The sequence below is a fragment of the Tetrao urogallus genome, assembly GCF_951394365.1.
Source record: "Tetrao urogallus genome assembly, chromosome: 23".
Classification (NCBI taxonomy): Eukaryota; Metazoa; Chordata; class Aves; order Galliformes; family Phasianidae; genus Tetrao; species Tetrao urogallus.
In genome coordinates, this window is record NC_136836.1 from 1372611 (window position 1) to 1390818 (window position 18208).

At 58.4% G+C, this 18208-nt stretch overlaps 1 protein-coding gene across 2 annotated transcripts; it reads left to right on the forward strand.

Annotated features, from left to right (window-relative positions):
• Positions 1-996: 996 nt before the first annotated feature.
• SCMH1 (Scm polycomb group protein homolog 1) lies at positions 997-16644 on the forward strand (the record flags this gene model as incomplete). Of its 2 annotated transcripts, XM_079546109.1 has the most annotated exons (14): positions 997-1021; positions 1695-1763; positions 2481-2551; positions 2820-3054; positions 5481-5569; positions 5872-6115; positions 10017-10249; positions 10685-10811; positions 11675-11875; positions 12370-12555; positions 14176-14307; positions 15603-15806; positions 16057-16190; positions 16519-16644. In XM_079546109.1, 14 exons carry the CDS (start codon positions 997-999, stop codon positions 16642-16644), a joined length of 2076 nt encoding a protein of 691 aa, XP_079402235.1. The 2 variants fall into 2 exon arrangements, with proteins under 2 accessions (XP_079402235.1, XP_079402236.1); XM_079546110.1 differs by lacking the exon at positions 1695-1763.
• Between the last annotated feature and the right edge of the window lie 1564 nt (positions 16645-18208).

Consider the following 18208-nt stretch of genomic DNA (forward strand, 5'->3'; position numbering starts at 1 on the left):
TGAATTAAATATGAACATAAATAATGCAGCTGGTAACGTAGCTTCTCTGCAATTAAATGCAGACGCTCTCATTTTGTCTCTGTGCTTCCAGGTTTAGATGCGCTGCGGCATCCGTCCCGACTTTGCTTCTGGTAGAGGCTGGGGGGTGGAGAGCTGCTGACAGCACAGGGGTCTCAGTAGGAGGGGTTTTTTGGAGCTGTGGATGGGGCACTCAGTGTGCCACAACAGCAGTGGTTGGATGGGGCAGCATCCCATTGCAGCAGGTTGGGGCCTTTGGAGTTTTTAGGGCAGATCCCATCGCAGTGGGTCTGTCCTTGGTCTGTCCTTGCTGCTGGGTGACACTGGGGCTGGGGAGTGCCCTGCCGTGCTGTGATCACTGCCTTTGGGAGGAAGCAGATGGAGAAAGTCAGGAAAAAAAGCATTGTACATGTACACACCTACGTTGTGGATGGCTTTTGGGTACGGAAAGGAAGAGAAGCTTTGCCCTTCTCTTAAGTGCAGCCACTCCGCTTAGGAGGTGAGCAGTGAAGGACTGCCACATACCTTCTGAGTCAGAGCTACAGACAGCTGTTGTTGCCTTTTCCCTGTGGTCTTATTCCAGTCACAAAGCACCCAGGCATTGCTCGCTGGGGGCCCTTTGGCTGCACTGCTGTGGGAAGTGGGGCTCTGCCTTCCTCTCCAGCTGCATCAGGGCCACACTAAAGCTGTACCCTATGGAGCAGAGCACTGAGCTGCTCCTCTTGTGCCTGCTGTCCCCGTGGGGAGAAGGGCTGCTGGTTCTGGGGCCAAGGCGATGGATCTGTGTTCATCAGGAGGCGTTTGTGCAACGTGGGGTGAAAACATCGCTGTTCTCCCAGTGGTGCCATCAGTCAGCATTGCAGATGTTCACATGCTCTGCAGCTGGGGGGTTTTCTCATGGCTCTTTCTTTTGTCCTAGGCGTCTTCAGTTACGTAAAGGCGAGTCGCTCCCTCGATAAAGACGGCAGCGGTGATAGAATGCGGAAACCAGGGCCTCAGAAAGGTGAGCAGTGCTGCACAGGGCTGAGCAGAGCCACGGCTGGGGGGGCACAGGGAACGTGTTGGCAGTGCCCCACTAGGAGCAGAGCAGAGCGGAGCAGGAGTGTGCATGGACATGGCCACTGCCAAGGTGCCCTGGCTGGTGCTGGGTCACAGGATGGTGCACAACCCCTCCTGCAGACCACAGTGTGTGTGGCCGGCAGGGAGCTCATCTCAGCTCTTGGAGCATGGGGGAAGGGAGCAGCAGAGCAGGGCGCATCCTCCACAGCCCTTTGTTCACAGCTGTGCATGCACATGGGGCTCGTGGCAGGAGATTGCTACTCTCAGTTTATCTCCTTCCTTTATTTTTCTCTAGCATCTCCTTGGCTTCTCTTACAGTGGTGTTACCCTCTTCCCAGCTGCTTGTCCTTTAATGAAGTATGAGCTGCAGGAGAGCAGGATGGGGCTGGCTGCAAGGCTGGCTGCAGTGTGAGGGCAGCAGGAGTAGGTTCTCCTTTTCCTTTTAAAAACAGTCATCTTTTGGACACGTGAAGACGGATTTGCCAACAGCAACAGTGCTTATTCTGTAGTGAGCTGTACCCCAGTGCAGTGCTGCTCTTACCAGGGTTGTCACTGCATATGGGAGGCAGGGATAGCTGTGACCCTCACTGAAACAAGTGCTTTGTTTCTTGTCATAGCCATAGACTGGAAGGATGGTAAGAAGCACAAGTACGGCCGCCCGCCAGAATCCCCCTCCCAGTACCAAGGTAAGAGCTCACATCCCTTCCTTTCCCTTCCTTTTATTCCTTAGAGCATCATTTCAGGAGGTTGATGCCCCCTCAGGGGCTGAAATGTATCAGTGGAGCCCAAAGCAGGAGAAGCTCCATTTGCATTCTGAGCTTCAGGCTGACTTTAAATGCAGCAGGACAAGAGCATGGGCATGAGATGCAGAGCTGCACTGCTCACAGCTGCTGCAGTTTGACCTTTGGGTGCCCAGAGTGCTTTGCTTGTGGGAAATATTTGTGAAGGTGAAGACGTCAGAGCACAAAGCTGACGCTCTGCCTGTGAGCACTGCCCATCCATATCGTACTTGGTCTGCTTAGAAGTGCTCCAGGATCAATCCCTGCTCTACTGAGTGTCAAATGCCATTTGTGGAGGCACATGGCTGCCTCTGAAACTGACACTGCACCGTGCTGGATCGCGCTGAGCAGTGCCTGACAAACAGCTCTTAAGGGACAGCTGTTGGGAGGGCTCCATGCAATCCCATCCGTGCTGGGCCAGGGCAGCTGTTTTGAAGGCCACTGGGCATTGCTGAGCTCTGTTCTCCCCATCGCTGCAGCAGTTAGTTTTGTGTGGCCATAAATGCCAGAGGGCCACAGTGAGAGGGCACTGCCTGCGAGCAGCTCCTGTGCCAAGAGCACAGAACTGCCCGCACTGCCTTCTCTCTTGTTGGCTCCTGTTTGAACTCTGTTTTCTCCCCTCAGGTCACTTTACCTGGGAGAAATACCTGAAGGAAACATGTGCTGTCCCAGCGCCCGCCCATTGCTTCAAGCAGGTGAGGGGCTGAGTGAGAACAGGAAACCTGAGGGAGGTGGTCTGCAGCCCGGGAGTGCTGTGCTGGGGGTGGTCACCCTTTTGGCACAGGGGGATGCTTCGGGGTCTCAGAGGCTTAACAGAAATCAGCATGTGCTGAAGCAGTCGAACATACAGGGTTAGATGCTGCAAATGCGAGCACAGCACCAAAGGGCCGGATGGCGGGGAGCTGTGCGGTGCTCGCAGCGCTGGATGTGCTGGCTCTAACGGTCCCCTCTTTCCCTCGGCAGTCCTACACTCCTCCTGCCAACGAGTTCAAGATCAACATGAAACTGGAAGCCCAGGACCCACGGAACACCACGTCCACGTGCATTGCCACGGTGGTGGGGCTGACGGGCGCCCGCCTCCGCCTGCGCCTCGACGGCAGCGACAACAAGAACGACTTCTGGCGGCTGGTGGACTCGGCCGAGATCCAACCCATCGGGAACTGTGAGAAGAACGGAGGGATGCTGCAGCCTCCTCTGGGTGAGCTGAGCTGCATTGAGCACCCGCGTCGTCCCTGGGGAGAAGCAGGATCAGTTTTCTCACGTTTCTGTCCCTGGGATGGAGCCCAGCACTGTCACAGCAGTGCCATCCCCTGCAGCTCGCTGAGCTGTTGGCCAGGGGTGCCACAGCTCTGAGTCCTGCACACACTGTGGAGGTGCTTTGGGTTGGAGATGCAGGAGCTGTTGGTGCACAAATGAGCAGCCTGCACTCTCGCAGCTCAAGCGCAGGCTCAGCACGTGCAGGCTGCACTCCTGAAGGTCTCCCTCTGTGCCTCAGAGGAGAATTGTGTTCTCAGCTGTTTGTTTGGAAAGGTCCCAGGGCTGCTTACATCTCCTGGAAGGCACAGAAGGAAAGGAACTGCAGAGCCTGGCAGTGCTGGAGGTAGAGCAGCTTTGATGGCCTTGCCTGGGCGTTGCCTGTACACAACCAAGACAAGTCCAGGTTCTCCCTCCTTGGGCTGTGTTGGTGGCAGTGCCACAGCCTGGCTGCAGAGCCTTGCTGTGCCCACTGCACGTCCCCTGTGCTTCCCCTCCAAGCAGAGCTCTGCACTGGCGTCCATAGAGATGCTGTGCCAGGGAGCTTGAAATCCTCATGCACAGCACAGCCAGGAGAGCTGTTAGGGCTCAGGCACCCACGCCATCACTGCTGGCCCTGCCACTCACTGCAGGAGCATTTCCACTTTCATTTTTGTGCCCAGGGGGCTCAGCAGCTATAGAAGGTTGGCTGGGGTCTGTCTGATGGGGGAACGATGGCTGGAAGTGCTTCCAGTGATTCAAGTGCTGCATAGAATGAAGGGATGCTTGCAATATTCCATCTCTTGGTACTCATTGTACTCATCTGCAGCTTGATGAACAACCGGAGTAGCTGCTCTCTGCTTCCAGCCCCATCTCCCCTTACACACGTTTTCTGATGCTGGCCCAACAACGGGCTGATTTCCCATCTTTCTAACGAAGCACAAAGATTAACATGCTTTTAACCGTGGTCTAGTCTGGTCTGGAGTTTGGTGAGCCTGCACACAGCAGGGGGGTTGAAACTAGATGATCTTTGAGGTCCTTTCAACCCAGGCCATTCTGTGATTCTTTTGCATTCTGCTGCCAGTCGCTGTTGCAGTATCTCCTTAAAACCCTCTCAGGGCCCCCAAATAAAATCAAGCCCATCTATAGCGATGGAAGAAACCTTCAGTGGAAAACCTTGAGTTAGAGGGGTTTGGGTTTCTGCTTTCCCTGGAGCATCGTTTGTGAGCTGTGCTGGAAGCACAGTGGCCCCAGGTGCACATCTGGCCCACCTGCCATGCAGTGTGGGATGCAGGATGCTCACATCACACCTTCCTCTTTGCGTTTGCTACGGCTGGAGCCTGCTGTGAGCCTTAAAGCTGCCGTGCTCTGTGTTGCCTCCTCATGTGCTGTTGTGTGCTTGCAGCCCTGGCCCAGGTGGAGCTCAGAGCTCCAGCACAGCCAGCCCTGCTCCTGCTCAGTTCCTGCTCTGCCTGCTTTGAGTTTTGCCAGCAGATGGCAAAAGAAGTAATCGAGCTGCAGAGCAAAAGTCATTTCTGACTGTGCCAAAGGAGGTCAGTGCTGTGTCCAGCTCTGTGCTGTGCCCCCCGCTGCTCCCAACAGGAGTGATGCTCTTGTGCCTGGCGAAAGCACTCAGCAGAGCACTGTTCTTCCTGCCTGCAGGGTGTGTGAGCCTGCAGCTCATGCCGTGGCATTCCTGCACCCCATGTAGCACTGTGTGCACACACTGCTGCTCCCTTTCCCTGCACACTTGGTGTAAGAGATCCCATTGGTTTGTCCCTGAGGTTTGTGGCAGCTGCTGTGGGTCCCACGGGGGTGGCAAGAGGGTCTGTGGGTTGTGCCAGGAGGAGTGTGCTAAGCAGCAATGGGCTGCATGGCATCAGGAGGCTGTTGTGCACACACTGCAGATCTGTGTTGACTTCAGGGGGACCCTGTGTGCAGGGGCTCCTTTGTGCCAGATCCTGCTGTGCTTCTCATGATCCATTTCTGCTTTCTCTTTGATCTGAATTTCCTTTTCTTTTAATTATTTCTTTGTGTATGTGTTTATGTGTGTGTGTGTACGTGTTTATGTGTGTGTGTGTACGTGTTTATGTGTGTGTGTGTGTGTGTGCCTTTCAAACAACAGAGCACTTCGGGCTCTGGCAGCTCTGGACTGAGTTCAGAGTTCTGGACTGAGTGCCCTCAGCCTTCCTGGGGTGCTCCAGCAGTGAGGGGTGCAGGAGGAGCAGTGCTGAGCAGCAGGCACAGCCGTTGTGCACTCACTCACTCACTCAGATCTCAGGGATTTGCAGTTTCCTTCTCACTGATTTCTCCCCTCTCTGTCAGAGCAGCTGTCTGTGGCTGCAGTTTGGGGTCTCAGTCTCAGTGCCCATCTCTGCTCTCTGCCCGCAGGCTTCCGGCTGAACGCCTCCTCCTGGCCCATGTTCCTCCTGAAGACTCTGAATGGAGCAGAGATGGCTCCCATCCGGATTTTTCACAAGGTACTTGGCTGTTTGGGAGCACATCCCCCTCCTGCATGGGGGACAAGCGCACTACCAGCATTGCCATGTGCTGCTCCCGCTGGCAGCTCCGTGCTGCTGCTGCTGGCTCAGGGTAGGGCTCAGTGCTTACACAGCACCGTGTGGGCTGTGCCCAGCAGCCCGGGGATGCGAGCTAGGCAGCTCACAGGGCTCACAGCCACCCCATCTGCTCCATCTGCTCGTGGAGGTGAGTGGCGATGGAGGGGCAGCCCTGCTCCAGCTGGGCACCGCCGCTCTCTGAGCTCATTTTCCTTTTCTCATAGGAACCACCATCTCCATCCCAAAACTTCTTCAAGACAGGTATGAAGCTGGAGGCGGTGGACAGGAAGAACCCTCACTTCATCTGCCCGGCCACCATTGGGGAGGTGAGAGGTTCTGAGGTCCTCATAACATTTGATGGCTGGAGAGGTGCCTTCGATTACTGGTGCCGATATGATTCCCGGGACATCTTTCCCGTAGGCTGGTGCTCGCTGACTGGAGATAATCTGCAGCCCCCTGGAACAAAAGGTAAGGCTGCCTCACTGCCCAGCACTCTTGCACTTGAGGATACGATAAGGGAACCGTGAGCATTACTGATTTTATGCCGTAGGGCTGCTCCTGTTTGCACTCCTGGTGGTTTCCTGGCGTGCTTCGTGCCGTGGTCTCCTCTGTGAACATGGAAAAAGCACAGGCATGAGCAGGAGCGAAGCGTGAAAGCTGTGTGATGCTCCTGAAAAGGCCTTTGTGTGTGCTCTGCTGTTGCTGAACTCGCCTTTCCTCAGGGAGTCTGAGCAGCTCCAGCTTTCATTGCTCTTAATTGGGGTGGAGAAGCAAGCTGCTCCGGGGTCGTGGGCAGCAGTGGAGAGAGAATCCAGAGAGCCCCTCTCCATTATGAACAGAGCAGAAAGTCGATTCTGAGGGTCAATCTAAAGAAGGAGGGTCGTGGCTCACCTCCTTAAAAGTCACATCTGGAGAGGGCGACAATGAGTGAGATGTATGGCTCAGGGCACAGCAGAATGGAGAGGGAAACAGTGGCTGTGATAAGAACGAAGAGATGAGGGTGGGTTAACGGCTGTCAGTTCTGGGCAGCGTCCTGGCAGGGGTGGGTGTGGAGAAAACCTCCCTTTACCAGAGCTCAGCCTCGCAGAGAAGAAATGCTGCTGCTGGAATGGCACCCCTAGCTCTGCTTGTGCACATGGAGCACGTTGCTGCTGAGGGGCAGGGAGGTGCTGCAGCCTTCCCTGCAGTGTGCTCCCCCTGCTGCAGCACTCTGATGGTGGGCAGTGGTGTAGCACAGCGCGCTGGCATGGGCACAGCGCTCAGGGCAGCCTCCATCTCTCAGCACCGTCGCTGCCCTGGGATGTGTTTGTTAAGTGCTCAGTGTCTGCAGGTGAAGCTGATGCTCAGGCACCAGGCTTTCCACTTAACGTGATGCAGCACTTCTTCTGGTTGCTGCTGCTTGGTTTCTCTCCCTCCTGCAGAGATGCTCGCTGGGAACGCAGGCGAGCGCTGCTCTCAGTGCTGGGAGCAGTGGCCCCACAGAGTTGCAGGTCCGTGGCTCAGTGTGTGCAGCAGAACCCCTGTTTGGGAGCTGGTGTCACGTCAGCATCATAGCTGCACTTTTCTTCTGTGGTCTACCTTGAAGTTTTCTCGTAACCTGCAGAGTTGCAGTGCTGACTGGGCTGGGAGTGCTGCTCCCTCCCTAACACCATGGTGTAGAAGACAGAGTCCTGGCTGCTCGATTCTCTCCTGCAGTTCAAACTGATGCTGCTGAAGAAGCAAGTCATGCAGCCCAGGTGTGCAGTGCTGGCTGCAGTGCTTCCAGGTGCTTTGGAGGTCAGCCTGCATTTGCTCCATCCGCAGAGCATCCAAAGCTGTGTTCTGTTTGCACCCCGTGTCTTGGAAGGGGGAGAAAAGTGCTTTGGAGCCCAGGCAGCCTCCTGAGCCCAGCTGTGGCACTCAGGGAAGTGCTGCTGCAGCACGTGTCCTCCTTGGTGCTTAGTGCTGAGCATCCAGCCCTGCTCACTGCGCAGAGCAGCGTGTCACAGTTCTCCTCCTGATCCTGGTATTTTTATAACTTCTGAACGGCTTTAAAAAGAACAAAAGATGGAACAAAGCACACCCACCCACCGCTCTGCTGGCTTCTTGTGCTCTGAGATATCAGAGATGCCCAGCTAATGTTTAACCAGGAAGCCAAGGCTCAAAATGCACTTCAGACAAGAGCAGAATGAGAGAAACTGCAGGAATGCCCCAGAGTGGCCTGAGCACCACGGGAGTGTTTTGGTTTGACCTGGGGGGTCAGAGTGAGTGGGGATGACACTGCAGTGTGCTTGGGGTGGGGGGCCATGGGGTGCAGTGTGGGGGAGACCTGCTGTGAAGGTGACTGCAGGCAGGCGCAGTGTTTTCTTATCCCTTGCATTGGAACCGTGTGCCCCAGTGGGCTCAGTGCTCGTGGGTTGGGTTGGAGCTGGGCTGCTGGCTGCTGCTGGCAGCTGCAGGGCCGGGCCCAGGTGCTGTGAGCTCCTGAGCAGCACAAGCTGGGGCTGCCAGCACTGAGAGCTCCTTGCAGGGCTGCAAGCACAGCCGGCTGCAGGCTGCTGCAAACCAGTGCTGCTCACACACTGAGAAGGATGCACTCTGCAGAGCAAATAACAGCAAAACACATGGCGAGTTTGCTGGGAGCAGGAGAGGAGCTGGCAGGGGAAGGGGATGCAGAGATGGGTGCTGCTGGCAGCAGGAGGTGTTCAAGGGGGCTGCAGGAGTTTTTGGGGAGGGGGAGGCTGACGGGCAGCTGTGGGGACGCCCGCTTGGCACTGCCTTGTCCCGTACCCAAACACTTTGCCTTTGTGTTGTGACAAAAAGGACACGTGGCTCAGCTCACCCTTGATTTCCTATGGAAGGTGGTTGGCTCGGTGGGCAGGGTTGGGCGGGTGGTCGACCTCCTGGTGCCCTGCTACCCCTGGTGCTGCCCGGGGCTGCAGTCATTCCTTTCATCCCTCATTCTGTGAGCAGGGCTGTTTGTCCCCATCTCTTTGCTCACCACCTGTGTGCGCGTGGTGCTGAGTGCTGTCCCCAGGGCTCTGTCTGGGAGCAGTGCTCTGCCAGCCCAGGGGGCTGCGGGGTCCCTTGCAAGCTAACCGAGCTGTGATTCTGTGATGTCACGGTGCTGCCTGGTGGGTGTGGAACACTTAATTTCTCTCCTGTATCCAGAAGAAATGGAGAGCTGGGTTTTGGAGTTAGGCAGATCTGCGTGCTCAGCAGAATGCCTGCACTGGTGACAGGCGTTTGGACGTCCCCACTCGGCACAGTGCTCCGTGCCTGGTGCCCAGCTGGTCTCTCATCTCACCTGCCTTGTTGCTGTGCACCCCAGGGTGCTGGGGTGAATCCTGCTGTTGTGCTGTGCAGCCATCCCGTGTGTTGAGCCACTCGTGGCACTTCACCCTGTGCCGTTGGTTCTGCCGTTCAGTGACACGTGAGAAGTCCCTTCAGCTGTGTGCTCAGCCAGAGCGGTGCAGTGGGACCCCTCAAACATCAGCTCTGAGCAGAGGGCTTCTACCTGTGCTGTGCCCAAAGGAGCAGCCACAGAGCTGTGCTCTGCAGGGCTTTGCAGCCCACTAACAGGAGCGTTGTGTGGATGCTTCTGCTGTGACATCCAGCATGCTCACCTCGCTGTTCTCCACAGCTGTGTCTCTCCCCATCTCCTGCGGGCTGCACTGATGCCCTCTGAGCTCCTCCTGCTGTGTGGCACTGCAGGGCCCTGCTGTGTGTCGGTGGGGAGGAGCGCTTTGCTCCACTCACTGCTTTGCCTGGCAGCAGCGGGGCCTCGTGGTGCCCTGCTACCCCTGGAGCTGCCCGGGGCTGCAGTCATTCCTTCCATCCCTCATTCAGTGAGCAGGGCTGTTTGTCCCCATCTCTTTGACACCGTGCTCACCACCTGGCAGCTCTCTCCTCGTCCCGTGGCTCTCAACCTGTGCGAAAGCTTTGCAGCTGCTCTGCAGAGCACTCAATTGAAGAGTGGCTCTGTCAGGCACACTGGAGCCAGCTCATGCTGTCCTGCTTCTTTTACTCATCCCTTTGGTGTTTAAAGTCTGTGTCAGGGTTCCCCTCACTCTGGCAGCAGCCCATCACCTCCTCCTGTGCACAGTCGTGTTGAGCACACAGCCAGGCTCCCAGCTCTGTGCAGTGCCAGAGGTGTCCATGTGTGTCTTGCAGTGCAGCAGGGGTTGCTGCTGTCTCCTTGCAGCAGCAGTCGGAGCAGAAGGGCTGTCCTGCACCACCAGCCGCAGAGGGGCTGAGGAAGGACTGAGCAGTGCTGGGGGCGGCGGCCGCTCCAGGATTTTCCCAAATGACGCTGTTGGAAGATGGAGGCTGCTCTTGTTTTCATCCTCGCCTGATTTAATTACATTTGCTTTCTCTCTTTTTATTTCAGTTGTGATTCCAAAGAGCCCTTTACCTGCCTCCGAAGTAAACTCGGAGAAGCCTAGCATGCACAGTAGCACAAAGACTGTTTTGGGGCATCAACAAGGGCAAGGGCGTCGCAAAGCAGGGAAGAAGCGTGGTCGAACGACCAAAGCGCTCATCCACCAGCCCATGCCTGCGCCCTCCAAATCAGTGGAGCCTTTGAAATTCCCCAGAAAGAGAGGCCCCAAGCCTGGCAGTAAGGTAAAAGCTGGTGCTGACGCAGGCGGGTGCAAGGCAGTGCTGCATGCGTGTGTCTGTGCACGTCTGTCGGCAGCGGTAGGAGAGCAGAGGGGAGCGCGGGGCTGGGAGCTGCCGTGCCCTCTGGGGCCTCCCCATGGAGAAGCCGTGGCTCCTGAGCCCTGTTGGCCGTGGGGTAGCACGGCTCGGGCTGCAGTGTTGGCAGGGCAGCCTGGCGCAGGGCGGCTCTGTGCCCGTGGTGCAGGGCTGGCAGGTCTGGGGCTCGTGTCTCGTGTGTGGGGCACACAGGTGTTGAGCGCGTAGATTCTCGAGGCTCCCCGTCGTCGCCGCGCCGTGTCCTGTGGTGCCTTGTTGTTGGATGCACAGCAGCATGTAGCGATCGTGGGTGGTGGAGGAGAGCGGGGGTAAAAGGAGAACTATCCTCCTCTTTTTCTGCAGAGGAAACCTAGGACATTGCTGAGCCCAGCACCCACCTCTCCAACCACCAGTACCCCTGAACCCGACACAAGCACTGTGCCCCAGGACGCTGCTACAGTCCCCAGCTCTGCCATGCAGGCTCCCACAGGTAAGGCTCTCGGGCCGCATCCCTGGAAAGTTTGCACACATGGGACTGCAGCCATCGGGACGCCGCAGGGCACTGCTACTTCTTGGTGAGCGCGTGCGCCGGCAGCAGGAGCAGAGGAGGCCCAGCTCTGCATAGGGAGGACGGGAGAGAGACGTGAGCTCAGCTCAGCCTTTCCTCTGCCCCCACCCGTATCGGAGATGTCGGTGGCTGTGGGTCCGTCCGATGGGCTCGGGGCTCCCAGTCCCTGAGCTGCCCCCTGCTTGGCAGTGACACAGAGCCCTGCAGGGCCTGCACAGCCTCAGGGCAGCGGGCTGCAGAACCAGACCTGCTGAGAGCGAGGCTGTGCTCGGGGCAGGGAGTTGGGGCACACAGGGACAGGAGGGAGCGGAGCAGTGGGAGCTCTGTGTTGCTGGGTGGTAAAGCTGGGTAGGAACGCAGCGCCGGTCCTCATGCGTTTGAGCAGTGGATGTGAGTAGGGCCCTTTGTTTCCCCAGAGCAAAAGCAGCTCATTCTCAGGCACCTGAAGCATCCCGCTCCCCTGGAGCTCGGGCTGCATCCCTTTGCTTGCTGTGCATAGTGCAGCCGTGCTGCCTGGCTGAAGCAGGCCTCTGGGGGCTGAAAGCTGGGGAGCAGCCCCAGGAGAAGTGGCAGCAGCAGCAGAAACACCTGCAGGAACACTCCAGAGTGGTTCCCCAAAGCAAGACTGCTGCCAGCTCATGGGCAGTGGCTGTGCTGGATTCACTCACGTTTTGGGAGCACTTTGACAGTCTTTGAAACCCAGGCATCCCTCGGGTTGGACGTTAGGCATCTTTCCTGTGCGTTCTTGAGTGGGTTAATGGCAAACACGTTTCTCATCTTGGCAGTTTGCATTTACTTGAACAAGAATGGCAGCGCTGGGCCCCACTTAGACAAGAAGAAAATTCAGCGGCTGCCGGACCACTTTGGACCAGCTCGAGCCTCTGTTGTCCTGCAGCAAGCAGTGCAGGCCTGCATCGATTGCGCTTACCATCAGAAAACAGTCTTCTCTTTCTTAAAACAAGGCCACGGGGGAGAGGTCATCTCAGGTGAGAACTGGCCTGCAGCACTTTGCCTTCGGAGATGTTGTGGCAAGAATCTGCTCACTGGAAGACGAAGCTTGGCACTGTCCCGGGCCAGGAGCAGACAGATTTCTGTCTTCTCTTCCTTGCTGAGCAGCTGGTGCAGGGCAGGGGCATGTCCGTGGGGAGCAGGCATCACCTCCATCCCAGCACTGCTGGGCCCCAGGAGAGGATGGCACAGCATGGGTGGGCGCTCCGCAGCTCCCGGTGGAAGGAAGAGCCGTGCCACGAAGTCTCTATTCCCCAAGCCCCAGTTTTTAATGCCCCCAAGTCCCTGCTGAGCTGGCCATGGGAGCGCAGCCATTCCTCCCCCCATCCCACAGCCCCACTCTCACAGCCCGTCTGGGCCGTGCTGGTGGCTCTGGTGCAGAGCAGCGATGCGGAGATGCAGCAGCTGGTGGTGCGGCCGCCTGCCCTTGACAGGGCCTTACGTGTTGGGCTCTGTTTGTTTCTGTCTCCAGCTGTGTTTGATCGGGAACAGCACACTCTGAACCTGCCCGCAGTAAACAGTATCACCTACGTCCTCCGCTTCCTGGAGAAGCTGTGCCACAACCTCCGCAGTGACAACCTCTTTGGGAACCAGCCTTTCTCCCAGCACAGCCACGCGCCGCGCTCACACGAGTACGACCACGACAGGTATCTACCAGGTAGGAGCTGGGGCGGGGGTGGCACCGGGGGGACCCCAGGTCCCGTACCCAGCTTTCCCCATCGCTCGGGAGGCGGCAGTGCGTTCTGCAGCGACGCCGTGCTGCTGCCTGCAGCTCAGGGTGCCACTGCCTGCAGCTCAGGGTGCCGTGCCGGACTGGGGGTATGTGGGTGAGCAGCAAGCACAGCTCAGCACTGAGCTCTGCAGGGAGCAGGTGCTCCAATATCTCTCTGAGGTGCCCAAATGCAGTGGTTTCTGGTGAGGGCGAGGGTCGTTCCGTCGTTTGTAAAGGTTGTGTGAAGATGAGGACGTGCTGAAGTCAGGCTGAACGTGAGGGCTGCTGCTGTGTCACCTCCCACCCTGTGTGCCGCCGTGGGGCCGAGCAGGAGCGTGTCTGTGGGTCAGGGAGCAGGGGAGCTGCCAGCAAACAGAGCTGATGGCTGCTGGTAGGAGCAGGGCTGGTGTGCAGTGCTATGCATGGGTCAGTGTGAAAGCAAGGGCAGGAGGAATGCCAGGACCACTGTGAGTGGGCACCACTGTTACGTGGAAGCTCTGCTGCACAGCAGCCAGGGCTGGTTCCTAGCCTGCATCTGCTCTTGGCAGCTTGGTAACCACATCTTCTCGTCTCAAGCAATGCTCAGGGCCACTGTGTTCCTGCACAGTCACTGCCATTGCTGTGTCTGCAGCCCCAGCAGTGTGCCCTGCGCCTTCAGCGTCTGCATTGGCTCTGGTGCTCAGCTCCTCATTTCTCTCTGAGCAGGCACTGTCCTGCCTGGCCCAGCCTGGGAAGGCAGCAGCAGGTCTCTGCAAGTGTGTGCCACATTTAACCAGCAAGACACCGAGCGGTGCTGCTCTGCAGTGGTGTGCAGGTTTGTTGGTGGGTGCTGCTCGGCTCTGCTCGGTCAGTGGAGCAGCACAGTGCTCCCACTCTGCCCCATGTGTGCCCGCTGCCTGCACAGCTGTTGGGGCACAGCTCACAGCACTGCGCCCTGCAGCCCACACTGCAGCATCCTGGGGGCTGGGGGCTGCGCTGAGCCCCCTCAGAGCCGCCTGCTGCTCCGTGCCTGCCCAGCGAGCGTCTGTGTCCATCGTTCCCTGGGTCCTCCTGCCTGATCTCCCCCGCTGCTGGAGGGTCTTCGTAGCGTTAAGGCGTCCGTTGCACTGAGGGTGTTTTCCTTCTGTTGTGTCCTGCTCTGCCCATCCCCTCATCACCCCCATCCCTCCTTTGTTGACTGTAACACGTCTCCTGCTGGGCGAGCGCCCGTCCTCTCTGCCACCGTCCTTTATGCCGCTGTGTGGTGCCAGCCCCATGCAGCTGGCCACCACGGGGTGACTGACTGGAACCTGCAGAGCACTGCTGGATGGCCTGGGGCTGTGAGAGGGAGAGATGGGACGGGGCTGAGCTGAGCAAAGGTGGCACTTGGGGTGAAGATGGCAAAAAGCACTGCGGCCCCTGGTGAGCTTTGGCCCTGCGCTTTCCGTCTCTAGAACTCACGGAGCGAAATGCAGAGTGCTGTGTGGGCTGGCTGCAACCTGGGGGGTGGTGGGGCACATGGGTGCCTGTGGCACGGCCCGCCTTGCTTCCCAGCAGCTCTGAACAGAGCTTGTTCTCTTTCCCTAGACAGAAGCAGTTCGTTAGACGGCACTCTGCAGGGACCAGGCCGGGGCACAAAGCGCTATTGCCAAGATTCCCCTCCGTACAGTGCTCCTCTCTCCCCCAAGTTACCAAAGAATGACCGTCACCCACTGGAAGGTGAGCACAGCATCTCTTCCCAGCGCTGCAGGCACAGAGTTGGGAACAGGAGGGGTGCAGGAGAGGTGCTGCTGGCATGGGAGCTGCATGGAGAGGGATAGAGCGGTGCTCAGGGCACGGAACCCCCACAGCAGGGTAAATAGTGGGAACATAGTGGAGGTCCTTCCCAGCTTGAGAGCTGGCAGTCAGGAGCATTACAATGGGGCAGTTAACCCACATCTGGGTGCCGTTGCTGTGTCACTGCTCCTAATGCAGCCCCATTGCTTCAGTCTGTCTGCCTCTGAGGTTTGCTGTAGTGTTGTGCACGGGGCTGGTTGTGGCACAGGTTGGTTGTGCAGTGCAGCCTCGTGGCTGGGAGCTGCCCTTCCCCTCATGTTCCTCGCAGCCACGCTGAGCCGTGTGCTGTCCCTCCTTGTTGCACCTCCCAAAGCAGCCGCAGTTGTTGGTTTTGGGAGAAGTGGGAGTTTGTCTTGTGCTGGGGATCCATACAGCCTCACACTGCTTCTTGAGCACACCACTGTAATGTGTGGGAGCGTGGCCACATCAACACAGTGACTCTGTGTTCATTGTTGGACTGGAGGCGTTCTGAGGGTGAGCTTTGCACCCTTCTTGCTGCACCACTGCAGCCCTGCGTGGCCACTGTCCCTGCATGGGGGTGCAGGGCCTGGCTGCAGTGTGACAGCCTCAGAGCCCAGATGGATGCTTGGGTGACAGGAACGACTTCACCTCTGCTCATGGCAATGTTTGTGGCGTGGCACAGTGCTGTGCAGCTGATGGGGTGCAGCCATGAGCAGCAGCAGCGCAGGCAGAGGGGCTCCTGGTGCACAGAATGCCCCGTGTGGTTGGCTTATGGACACTGCTCACTGTGACATGGGGCACCATGCGCTGCCGGCACTTGCCAGGGATTCTTTGACACCGAAATTGTTTCTCAGAGGGCAGCTCATGCAGCACTGGGTCTGCCTGGGGGTTGGGTCATGTGTAAATGCACAACTGCGCTCCTCCTTTGTGCACAGAGCTGAGCAGCACTGCCCGGTACCCTGCAGGTCTGTGCTGCCCTGCAGTCCCACAGCCTGCACTGCTGCCCTCAGTGCAGGGCTGCAGTGCTCAGGTTCCTCTCTGGGAGCAGTGGCAGGACGCTGGGCTGCAGGCAGGTCAGCAGAGTGGCCGCTGTGTGAGTCTGGCTGTGGGGCAGCTCTGGCTGTGGGGCACTGGGCCCAGAGCTGGCCATGCTGCTCGCTGCCCTCAAGGAGGGACAGGATGGCCACATGCACTGACTGCAGCCTGTTGCATTCCAGGTGAAACCTTCGTGCTGGGAGACGGCCCTCCTGGGCCCCTGGAGCCTCGCATGGACCCCATGGACTCAGCCCTGAACGCCGTCAATGCCTCCGGTCACAGCCGAAGCTCCAGGGAGTTCCGCCTGCAGGGATACCGGCACCTGCACCAGCCCTGCAGCCTCAGCCAAGGCAGCACTTCCACGCTAGGCAGGCTCGGCTCCACGGGTAGGAGCACGCGGGGGCACTGATGGGCACAGGCGGGGGGAGGGAGCGCTAGGCAGTGCCAGAGCTGGGATCCATCGGGGGGCTGCAGTGTGTGCTCTGGCCATCCAGGCTCTCGCTTCAGGCAGGTGGGAACGGGAATGCACGACTGCAGGTGCTGCTGCATGCATGTGGGCAACAGCGCTCTGTGCTTGGGGGGGAGTGGTGCTGCATGGGCGTGCATAACTCTGCCCCGTGCTGTGCTGTGCCCCAGGCGCCGAGCGGTACCGCGAAGGCACACGGCTCAGCAGCCGCGACCCCTCGTGCTGGACGGTGGAGGAGGTGATGCAGTTCATCCGGGACGCGGACCCGCAGCTGGGACCCCACGCTGATCTCTTCCGGAAGCACGTGAGTGTGTCTGTCTGTAGCAGGGCAGGAAGGGCAGAGCAGGGCTGGCAGGGTAGGGCACAGCCCAGCCTGAGCTCCGGTGCTCTTTGTGTTCACGGAGAGCTCAGCTCACGGCAGCACTGAACCACACAGAGCTCTTCCTCTTGGAATCCTAAAATTCACTTCACTGCAAACTTCTTCCGGCAAGAAGCACGTTGCATGTACGGCTTACAGAGTGCCCTGCTCTGAAGCTCCTGTAGAAGGGCTGGCCTTGTGCCACTGTCAGTGGGGGCTGGGATGGCGCTGGGTTGCCCGGCTCTGATGGCACTGCATTTCCTCATCCCGCCAGGAGATCGATGGGAAGGCGCTGCTGCTGCTGCGCAGCGACATGATGATGAAGTACATGGGGCTGAAGCTGGGCCCGGCCCTGAAGCTCACTTACCACATCGACAAGCTGAAGCAAGGCAAGTTCTGAGGACGCCCAGCAGGACGGCCCCCGCGCTCACCCGCAGTCCGTCCACACGCACCCACCCACGCCACCGCCCGGCTGCAGGGATGCAGCACGCAGAGCCCTGAGCCCTCAGCCCCTCCTGCCCCCCTGGATGCTTGGCCACGTGGAATAGGGTGGGTGTCCATCCCCAGCCCCCAGCACTGCCTGTCTTCCACGCCAGCACGGAGCGGCTCAGCACCAGCCCCCCCTGGGGGTCTTCCATATTTATTTGGGACTGGGGAGGCCCAGGAGATGGAGCGAGCTCGGGGGCGGAGGAGCAGAGCTGGGCACCGTGGGACTCATCAGCCCTTCTCTCCACCTCGCATTTTTTATGAGGAGTTGCCCGTTGAAAACTGACTTTTTTTGTACCTGATGTCGAACTCACAGCTCCTGGGGATTTATAGCTAGAGGTGCAGAGCCCATCTCCCCGCAGCCGTCCTGCTCCCTGCAGCTCCTTCCCAGCTGGGCACGGGGCTCTGTCTGATGTATTTATTTGCGATGGCACTTGGGCTCTGAGCAGCAGCAGGCAGGACCACCGAGCAGAGCCCCTGCACTGCCCTGGGAGCAGCCAGGGAGCTCCCCTGAGCCGCTTCATCCCTGGGTCACCCCCAGTGCTGCCCCCCAGTGCAGCAGGGGGAGGCCGGGGGGGGAGGGAACAGGTTTACCCCTAAGGGGAAAGTTGCAAAAAGAAGAGAAAAAACAAAAGGCAAAACCTGCAAACCCAAAGTGACAGAAAGGCTTTCGTCATACAGCACTGCCAGCACTGCGCTCCCTGCTCACAGGGGGGAATCCCACAGATGGGGGTCCTGCACCCCCACCCGTACCTGCGCCGCTCCCGCTGCAGCCAGGCCCCCACATGGGCTCAGCCCGTGTTTTCCTCTGCACTTATTTTACGTCAATTTGTTTATAAATAAAAGAATAACGCAGAGCTGCTGTGTGTGCAGGCAGGAGGGGAGCAGGGGGAGAGGAGACACTGCTGTCGGGAACTTCCTTTCTCTTCCGTGGCCACAGAGCAGAGGGTACAGTGCTCACACTGCAGCAAGAGGCAGGAAAAGAAAGGAGAGCACAGCTGCTGCCCCAGGAGTGCAGAGCAGAGCTGGGGGCACCCTTCAGTCATGGTGCACTCTCCTGGCAGCTGTGCTCTGTGTGCTCTGTGCTAACAGCATCCCCCCAGAAAGAAGACAAGATTCCCCCTGTACCCAAATCTCCCTCTTGTACCTTAAGGACGGAGCTCTCTGTGCTACGCTGAGCTCTTTTCCCATTATGATTCAACATCAACACCGAAGTACAAAAGAAGAGCTGAGGAAACGGAGGGGATGCAGTAACAAAAGTGTATAAACCATAAGTTAGGGAAGGCAGAAGCGGAGAGCGGCCACGTATTGCTGTGAGAGGGCCCAGAAAACCAAACGGGGGCTCTTCTTCAGCCACGACACAGCTGAAGGAAAAGTAAAGAGGAAAAGAAGGAATCAGTGATGCTGAAGGGCAGCAGACACACAGACACACTCAGAGCAGAGCAGCTGAGCTTTCCTTTCCATAAGGGAAGGGTTGG